The 9,978-nt window shown below is 42.4% G+C and overlaps 1 protein-coding gene across 1 annotated transcript in view; it reads left to right on the top strand.

Moving 5' to 3' along the window:
• The window catches only part of RPA1 (replication protein A1), a 58,889-nt gene extending 49,391 nt beyond the window's left edge, over positions 1-9,498 (top strand). The window contains exon 17 of the mRNA XM_083172136.1: positions 8,981-9,498. Within this exon, the coding sequence (XP_083028262.1) occupies positions 8,981-9,091 (111 nt within the window). The 3' untranslated portion in view covers positions 9,092-9,498. The remainder of the gene's footprint in view (positions 1-8,980) is intronic.
• The last annotated feature ends 480 nt before the right edge of the window (positions 9,499-9,978 follow it).

The raw sequence follows: 9,978 nt of genomic DNA on the forward strand, positions 1-9,978 counted from the left end.
TTGTAACAATCCACTCAGAAATTGTATCCGGTCATGTACCTTGACTGATATATTGCATTTGTTTCCATATTTTTAAATACATCCATTGCTAATTTTACATTAGCAAGCACCTGGAGGCAAACTCGGGGAAGGTGGATGAAGGGTCACTGGGGTGCACAGTTACCAATTTTGCTCCTATGTGCAGGAGTTTCCAGTAAATATTCTGCCCTTACATTAACCTGCATTAAATGGATAAAGCATATCCTGCAAAATAAAGGCAGAATGTTACACTCCCCATTGGTACTCAAGGAACCCTATTTTTATGGCTGGGTACACTAGACAACGTGTGTGCCCAGCCAGTTTATGGATAACGGGACCTAAGGAGCAGGCATACACGCTTGCTGTCCTCGCTAGTGATGTCCTACTTCGCCCTGCATGTAAAGAAGACCATGGGTGTTGCGGACTACACCTGGGAGCACTCATCAGCAACATGGTGCGTTCACGCTGGACAAGTTTCACGTACCCAGCTTAACACTTCAGGTTTTAAAGATATCCATGGGTCAGCACAGATGGTTAAGTTATAAAAAAAATCGCCTGTGGCCAAGCATAAATATACTTTAAACCTGGACTATTAGGGTGCCTTGAAAACCTCTGCCTTATGCTTCTCTCTAATTATAAAAGGCCATTCCCAAATGTGTTTAAAAATAAAAATAACCTTCCCATACCAAACACAAGCACTGGCCTTTACGAGTGGCAATGTATATAAGTTTTGTCTCTGTGTATTGAAGTGGTTAAGCCAACAACAAATTTCCAGGAAAGGGCACCTAGCAATTGGCACACTGTTCCAGCTCTACATTTCTGGTACATGTGTGGGCTGAGTGTAATGTTCCAGATTGCTGCAAGTTACAAATGTGTGTGTCAATTTTACCCAGTTGTTTTTATCTCCGCAGCTTCCAAGATTTATTTTAATTGCTTTAATCAGAAGTACCACCTACTCCTATTAGTTTATGATACAAATTCATTAGGTGACATCATATGAGCTACCACTCTTGGCTTGTCTACATAGCAATGACTACATTTTTGGCTTTGCTCCGCTAAAGAACTTTTCTTGTAAATTCTGGCAATTTAATAACCATGTAATGCAAGCATCTTTTAGATTTTATTTTCAGTCTCCTATGTTAATCGTTCTATATGTGCAGTTAGCAGGAAAAAGGTAGACTATAAATGACGGTATAAGAATAGTTTTTTTTTTTTTATATAGTTTTCTTCTGCAAATGGACTAATGTGCTTTACAGAAACCGACATAATACAAAGGTTTAGCTTCTTTCTTTTTTTTCCAGGAAATATAGAAACTGCATACAGGTGTAGCGCATGTCGTCTTTCCAGTTTGGGGTGGGGCGACAAGGGGGACCAGGGGAGGTGGCGGCGGGGGGCCCCCGGCAGGCTCTGTTGCCACAGGGCGCGTGAGTCCCTGGTGGTAGCCACCGGCTGGCGGGGGCTTCCATCGCCAGCCTCTGCAAAGGAAAGAGGAGCTACATCTGTAAATTCTATGGATTTTTCAGCATACGCAGGAAGGAACCAGCCAGTGCCACCATTTGGGGTGTACTAAATAGGGTACATGGGTATAATAGGCAATTACTTTGTTGAAGCGTAATGTACAGTGATGAAATACCAGAACGTATGTGGCAATGGGGAGAATTACTAGGTGAAGTTGAAGTAGGATAGAGTATAGCATACATGGGAGCGGTGCTTGAGAATTTGTTTTTGAGGTTAGAATGTGGGCTGTAGTCTGGTCCAAATCCAGCAAACGCCAGTTACAACTCCACATGTTAGGACACGCAGAAAATAATTCCCGCACCAGTATTATTTCAATGTTGATCCTCTTCCCCCAAGAAGGTTTTCCTATATATGGGAGAAAATTAATCTTCCCCAAAATAGGTCAGTGGGTGCTACCCACTACTTAAATACAGACATAAACACCCAAAAAAGACATATTTTCATTTCTTTATTCACAAATCTATCTTTTAATATTTCACCACATCAAGGATATCGGGTCTTCTATTTATATGAGACCTTTTTAGAAGAATAACAATAAAAGTTAATTTTTAGGTTTAAAATTATTTGGTCCTCAGTGCACCCTTAAAAGATACTTATTGTCTTTTTGGGTGTTTACAACTCCACATGTGTTAGTTGCCATAAGATGCATGCTTGAATATAGGGCTTTAAAGTGGCTAAGTATGATACTCGTATGTTTGCAAAGAGAAAATGCCTGGGCTACACTGTATTATGCTGTAAGAATTGTAGCATAGGTTGTACCTGGTAGCAGCTCATAGATATTGGTCTTGCCAGAAGCTTAAGCCGTGTACACACGGGGCGAGCCGGCTTTTGGCTGAGCGGTGTGCTGGGTGTTCATGCTGAGTGGGGATTTGCCTATTTTTAGAATAGGCAAACCCCCTCAATATAGGGAAAACCAGCGCATCGCCAACGCTGCATTCAGTGCCCCTTTTCTAAGTGATTCTAAGATCTCTTAGAAAAGGGGCTGATTTCGTCCCATGTGTAGACACCATTATGCCCTGTACACACAGGGCAACAGGAGCTTTGCGCTGAGTGATCTAGTGAAGTACAGATCGCTCATCACACACGATGTGTGCTGAGCGATCTGTCACTACCGTGTTATAAATGAAGATCGAACAAGGGTGATGACTAGATATTTAAAGCATGCTTGAAATATCTAGCCCGGTGATAGCGGCTCACAGGGTCGTGCATTGGCGTCCCCAGGGGCCATACACATGCAGTGATCCGTGCTTCATTTCTAAACTATCTTGTCAAATCACTTAAAAATGGGGCTTAAATCACCCCGTGTGTATCCCGCATTAGGCTGGCTAACAAAATAATTATTGGGCCAGTCAGGCGATAAGCCGGATTCAGATGTGGTTGGATTGAATGTTCAGATGTGGTAATGTAGCAGGGGGCATCTGGTATGGGATGACTCTTTGCATGAATGTGTGATCCAGTGCTGCGTCCTAGGACCATTTACGGCTCCATTGTCCGGCTGATTGTCCCATGAGGTCAAGGCGACTGGCCGCTGTAACTACTTCCAAGAGGCCAGTAAATTCCCATCAGAAGGCTGAGACCCTGACCTTGCCACTCCCAGGAAGCATGATCTGCCATTTCCTTCCATTAAAAAGCAACAACATCAAAAATGGTGCAGACCATTGATCACTTGACATCTGTATGACAACTTGATATCTGTACTCACCCTCACATGCTCGAGACCTCACCACATCTTATATGGCATCACTTCTCAGTGCACTTACTACTGTAGATTCATTTTTATCACTTAGTGCAAATTTATCTAGTTTATACAGAGCTTCCGATCACTAAGGAAAGATCCCCATAAACAGCATTTATATAATTCAAGAAACCACAAAATTATAAAATCCTACCGCCAGACACTTTACTACAATAGTCCGCACAGCAACAGACTTGCTAAACTGTCGGCATTCTCTGCTCCTGAGCATTTCTGATCCTCCATTTTACAGCATAACTGTATTCTCTTGTCGTGGACACAGCACAGTGCTAAAAGTTGCTTGCTCAAGTGGAGCAGAAGGGGAGGGAAGAAAGGGGTTCAAAGTGAACTCTTCTTAGTCTACTATGTAAAACAGGGTTATACCGTTGTGGCGCAAAAATAGGTCAGCTTAACACTATAACCTGATATTACCCACCAGGTTATACAATATAGACACAAAAAGTAACAATAATAGTGAAGCGCCCTGATATTGGGATGAATTTAAATGTTATACATCATACCATCCAATAGTGTTGAATGTCCATGAATCTCCAAAGTCCAGTTGACATAAAAAGTAAAAATACAGAATGAAAGAAATTAGTCCCACATTCAACTAGGCCAAATATTCAATTTCGGAACAAGTGTCCAAAAAGGGGATGTTTAAATTTCCTCTCGTCTAGCCAGGTGTTCTTTTTAGCTTTAAGGGTCACCGCGTGCTCTCCAAAAGACGTAGACTTACATCTGCTTACATAAATCAAATATGTGACAAAACCTATCAAGGTATCTTTTACTGTAAATACATGTCCATGTCACAGGGAAATCTCAAAGGAGTGCTCACATGTATGCTTACTTGAGTAAAGCAGGTGATCCTCTCATCAAGGTTTCTTTTACATCCAACAAGGTCAGAAATGAATCTCCCATCCAGTGGTGCAGAAAACCTTTTTATTTTACACAGCAACCACACTTACAAAAAAAAGGATTAAAAAGAATGTCCTCCTTTGCACCTTGTCTGTCTCTGGGAGAGTGTGTTATTGACCCGGGTTACCTCACCAGATCTGGAACAAGGGCATCGGATAAGGGCAACTTTAAAATACAAACTGAGGTACCCAACCAACGCGTTTCGACCTGCTGGTCTTTTTCAAGGTGGTACCTCCAAACATACCCAGGTAGGTATATATACCTTCCTGGTTATCTCCTCCCTTTTCCCTCAATTAACCATAATGAAGCATAAAGAAGCATTGTACATTCAACAGGTTTAAAAAGCTCCTATGTCCTGAATGTGTAGCTACATTCAGGACATAGGAGCTTTTTAAACCTGTTGAATGTACAATGCTTCTTTATGCTTCATTATGGTTAATTGAGGGAAAAGGGAGGAGATAACCAGGAAGGTATATATACCTACCTGGGTATGTTTGGAGGTACCACCTTGAAAAAGACCAGCAGGTCGAAACGCGTTGGTGGGGTACCTCCGTTTGTATTTTAAAGTTGCCCTTATCCGATGCCCTTGTTCCAGATCTGGGCCCTTATTCTGATTGACGCGTACTTTACCGCATACTTTCGGATCGCGTCTTTACGGCGTCTGCGCATGCGTGGAGAACGCAACGCGCATGTGCCACGCATTGACTCCGTACCTGTTCGGGCAAATCCCGTACAAAACTGTGCACCGCAATCAGTCGGGAAATATGGGCGTATTATGGGCGTCATGCGGAATGACACATGGGCGTAGTTTCAAAGTGGGCAAAACGGGGCGGAAACATGGGCGGACACGGGGGAGTACACTTATGTTGGGGGGCGTGCATTCGGATAGCACTCCGAATGCACGCGACCAAAAAGGGCAGAAATGTGCGGTGTCCACAAGTGTACTATTGCTTTGCGGACACCACTCGTTCATGCGGTAGGCGAACGTACCGCCTAATGACTACAAGCATTAACACCTGAACCCAATAGAATCGACTCCTTTACTCATTACTCACTAATAGGCCGCTTGTCAGTGCTTTAATTGAAACCATTGCTGCTTCAATTGCTGTAAGGGTTAATGTGTGCAATGCATGTGTTAGGCATGCTTGTAAGGATATATTGGCATCTAATTGATTCCAATTCCAAAGAAGCATTTTTTTATGAGGATAGGTAATTGAATAAGTGGGTCATGTGATGTATTGCAGAATATACATCATAGTGGGTTGTTTGGCGTAAATACTCCGCTTACGGGCGGTAGCACCGCTTGGCTCCTGTTCGGATGCGGTATTCCCGAGCATACTCTGGAATACTCTGTAATACCGTGCAGAATCGGAGTGTTTCTCCCGCACACGCATGGTTTGTATGTCGTCCGTAAACACGCCCTGTTCTTAAAGAGTGAGTCCGTCCGAATGCGGAGGACACGTGGGCGTTTCTACGGACGATGGCCGCACGCGGCAAAACACCGTGGCGTACGGACCGCTCCGTAAGAATGCGGGAATATCCGCACCGATCAGAATAAGGGCCCTGGTGAGGTAACCCGGGTCAATAACACACTCTCCCAGAGACAGACAAGGTGCAAAGGAGGACATTCTTTTTAATCCTTTTTTTTGTAAGTGTGGTTGCTGTGTAAAATAAAAAGGTTTTCTGCACCACTGGATGGGAGATTCATTTCTGACCTTGTTGGATGTAAAAGAAACCTTGATGAGAGGATCACCTGCTTTACTCAAGTAAGCATACATGTGAGCACTCCTTTGAGATTTCCCTGTGACATGGACATGTATTTACAGTAAAAGATACCTTGATAGGTTTTGTCACATATTTGATTTATGTAAGCAGATGTAAGTCTACGTCTTTTGGAGAGCACGCGGTGACCCTTAAAGCTAAAAAGAACACCTGGCTAGACGAGAGGAAATTTAAACATCCCCTTTTTGGACACTTGTTCCGAAATTGAATATTTGGCCTAGTTGAATGGGGGACTAATTTCTTTCATTCTGTATTTTTACTTTTTATGTCAACTGGACTTTGGAGATTCATGGACATTCAACACTATTGGATGGTATGATGTATAACATTTAAATTCATCCCAATATCAGGGCGCTTCACTATTATTGTTACTTTTTGTGTCTTCTTAGTCTACTGATTGTCCAACCTGCATTAGTGGTATGTAATTGGCAGCCATGAAAATGCAAAATTGAGCACTTCCTGGATCAATTGTTTTTTGAACACTACTCCAGCTTCATGGATAGTCTCCCTGCTATAGAGGTGGGTCCTGTTTGTGTGGCAGTAATGTGAAACTATGGCAGTGTAATGGAGGTGTCTGAAGAAAAGTCGCAGCCATCTGCGTAAGCCCAAGCTTACTCAGAATGACAGCAGTTACTGTTGTGTTCGTGGCCAGGAAATTTGCATTGGACCGTCTCCGGATGCCTATAGAATGAGGTTAAAAAAAATGGTCCCCTTTGCCATCCCCCATACAGCCGTAGCTTGTCAGTCATGCTGTATAGGCGTTTGGTGGCAGGGGATGCCAGCACAAGATCCTTGACTTGTGGAGGGGGTATGGGCGTCTCACAGACCTCACTTTATCGGGCCTATGATGCAGCCCTCGGTCTGGAGGGGGTAGGGTGGAATGTCAGTCAAGCTAGAGATAGCCATGTGCAGCGCCCACTCATCCCTTTAACAGGCTTCCAAGGTACCACTTCCCCTACCACCTGTACCCTTAGGCTGCCACTGATCATCTGGGTACCTGACTATTCGGACATTTATCACCATCTCTATCCTTTAACATATCCCCACAGTGTGACACCACTGTCTGGGACATTCACTGACAACCGCATTAATTTCACCACTGGATAACATCTGTGTGTATGTATGTGTTTGTGTGTAGAAATTTACAAAAGAAATTAGAAACAAACAAAAAAAATCATGCATCTGACAAAACAAAAAACAACTTTCCAGGAATGAAGAAACTGTGGCGCAGTGGTTCACTACACATGCGCAACTGGGAAAAAAAGCTGTGCCATCTATCTGCCAACACATTAACCCACTGCGATTAGATACATCATCGCTACAGCTAGCTAGAGCTATTTAAATGTTCCGTGGCCTTAGGAGACCTCGGAAATCTTGCCCACTGCTTTTAATTTACATGTTCACCGTTATTGAAGGTTTATGTTAAGTAATTTGTACCCTGTATAGGATTACATTACAAAATGAGACATGCGACTCTCAAAACACTGTAATGTAACAAAATGGGTCCGTGTGATACATCAATTATACCTAGTCAAACAGCGCCCGTACACCTCCCAAGTGCTGACACAAAAGACATTATTTTATAACATGCCTACTAGTTATGTGGCTCCCACTGCTCTCTTGTTAAGTCTTTGGAAACAAATTGGCTCTCAACTGCACATTAAATACCAATAATCTGGGCTTTTTGCTGGTTTTTATGTGACGTTCAATTGTTTTCTTTGTTTTTGGCATGTGTGTGTATTTAACTCCCAAATTAATTTGGTTTGCTAATCTCCGAAGCTGATTATTGAATATTTTTCTCTATGAATATAACGTTAAAAGAGCAATCTGGCAACCTGAAGAGCAATTGAAGACTAAGTACCCTATTAACATCTGACCCATTTAAAGACTAATTTTAGATTGACATGAATCTTTATAATGTATGCTGCTTATACCTGGTGCACAGCTTGATGCCATCCTGTACTGTTGTGCTAGTCCCTTTTCATGTAGCATCATTATTCTCTCCCTTTATAGCGCTTTTCTGTGCAGGTATGTGATCATTGCATGTCCTGCAATCATTAGAAGAACTGGTGCATGTGCCTTACCCATGTCTAGATTGGCACCAGGCTTACAATTCTTGCTCACTGCTGTTTCCCATTTAGAATCATGGTGTATATATATTGCAGAGCGTTGCTTCCAATTAGTAGCTGCACTTACAGATGGAGCCATCCTCATCTAGCCATCTCTGGATAGCCATGGTGAGCCATGGCTCACCAAGGCCTATTCTCAGCTGCAATACAATACATAGAAAAATACAGTAGGGGATTAGCATAGGATTAAGTCAGACAGCTCTGGCTCACTTAATCCTATTAAAGGGCTGGATGGGGATGGCTTTATGTGTTTGTGCATCAAGTGCTATCGATCGAAGAGTTTCAGAATGATTATTGTATAATTGCTTCGTCAGATGACTTTTGCGAACGGGTACTCTGATAACAACCATTTTTTTGGGTAGTTGACAAGATGATTGAGGATATATCTGGAATAAGACCAGTGACACATACTTGACAATGTGAGAAAGCGGCAGGATCTAGGATAATAGACGTACAGACAGGTTATTTAGTGAATAGATGTTTGTTTGGAAGATATTTGGTGCACAGAGTATTGTGTTCTGGTGATAACTTTTTAATGTATTTCGTTGTTGCTTTTAAAGAGGATTCTCTGCTATTAGAGGTTTCCTGTCCGCTGCAGCGGTGACTGAATTGCATTGTAACACGTGGCTTCTGGAAAGCACAAAAGACCACGGCTCGTTGTAAAGCGTTATTTTGCTCAACTGTATCCTGTAGGCGTCCAAAGTGATTGAATCAATTACAGTTGCAATATTCAATGTTAACAGTTGTTTTCTGCACATGTATTAAAAAATCAGGTTGGCACATCGATAGCCATCCAGTCAAATGCTTTGATCACAAAGACCCATAACACATAACTTTCGGTTCCTAACAAGTGATCGTCTGTCTTTCTCTGCCCCTACTATAGGATGAATCCCGCATCAAGGGAACAGCAATGGATGTGAAACCAGTAGACTACAAAGATTACTCCAGGCGTCTTATCATGAATATAAGGAAACTTGCCGCTCAAGGAGTCTAATGTATGGACACCAGAACGAATTGCTCCCAAGAACGGATCCGGAGAATATAAAACAACAAATAGATTTATAATTATGGTGGAGACATCCCTAAGCTGCATCAGCTCATATCTAAAACCCTATTAACATTTCTATCTGTATTTCCAGGTGAACAAATCTAACTATATCGCACAATATTTTTTTTTAAATAGACGCCCTGCTGCAATGATTAGGGCATTTCTTTCTTCAGTATGACAGACACGAGCCACGGTCCCATGCAGCTCATGGGATTTCTCAGTCACTTGTTTCTATACATATTGCAACTGCAGACACCACTTAGGAACGCACTTGTAACATGACATTTGAACCGTCATCTGCAACTATTGTAAATATGTTTATCTAATTAAAGCTCTAATGCTTGCCTTCCTGAGATTTTTCTTGTCGTGTGTTAATTTACAAGAAAGCTTAATTACATTTAAACAGGACTTAATTAGTAACCACGGAATTAATTGGCTGCTGCTGAGAAATTGGATGCCCACCCACATCCTCGTACCCCCCCCCCCCCCCCTCTCCCCTCTGGAAGGTTCCATAAGCTTATAGCTGATCAGGGGCTGCCAGGCCTCTCGTAAAGACCAGGGGCTCATTGCCTTCCCAGCGTGCCGGCATTTGCAGTGGGGGAGATGTGCCATACGGTTTGCAAATGCCTTGAATAACAATATGGAGAATTATTAATCAAAGACCTATCTTTTCTATCTGAAGACTTTCCTTCGGGGTTTAATAGACTGAGTCAGATGGTCCTGATATTAATCAAAATTGTCTCTTCTGAGAAACTCTGATAAGCATTGACTCTCCTGCCCCTGGGGAAATCTGGCCAACTACAAAGCTTGGCTTTATTTTTTCATTTAAATTA

This window comes from Crinia signifera, chromosome 2 (genome assembly GCF_055691185.1).
Source record: "Crinia signifera chromosome 2, ASM5569118v1, whole genome shotgun sequence".
NCBI classification, from domain to species: domain Eukaryota; kingdom Metazoa; phylum Chordata; class Amphibia; order Anura; family Myobatrachidae; genus Crinia; species Crinia signifera.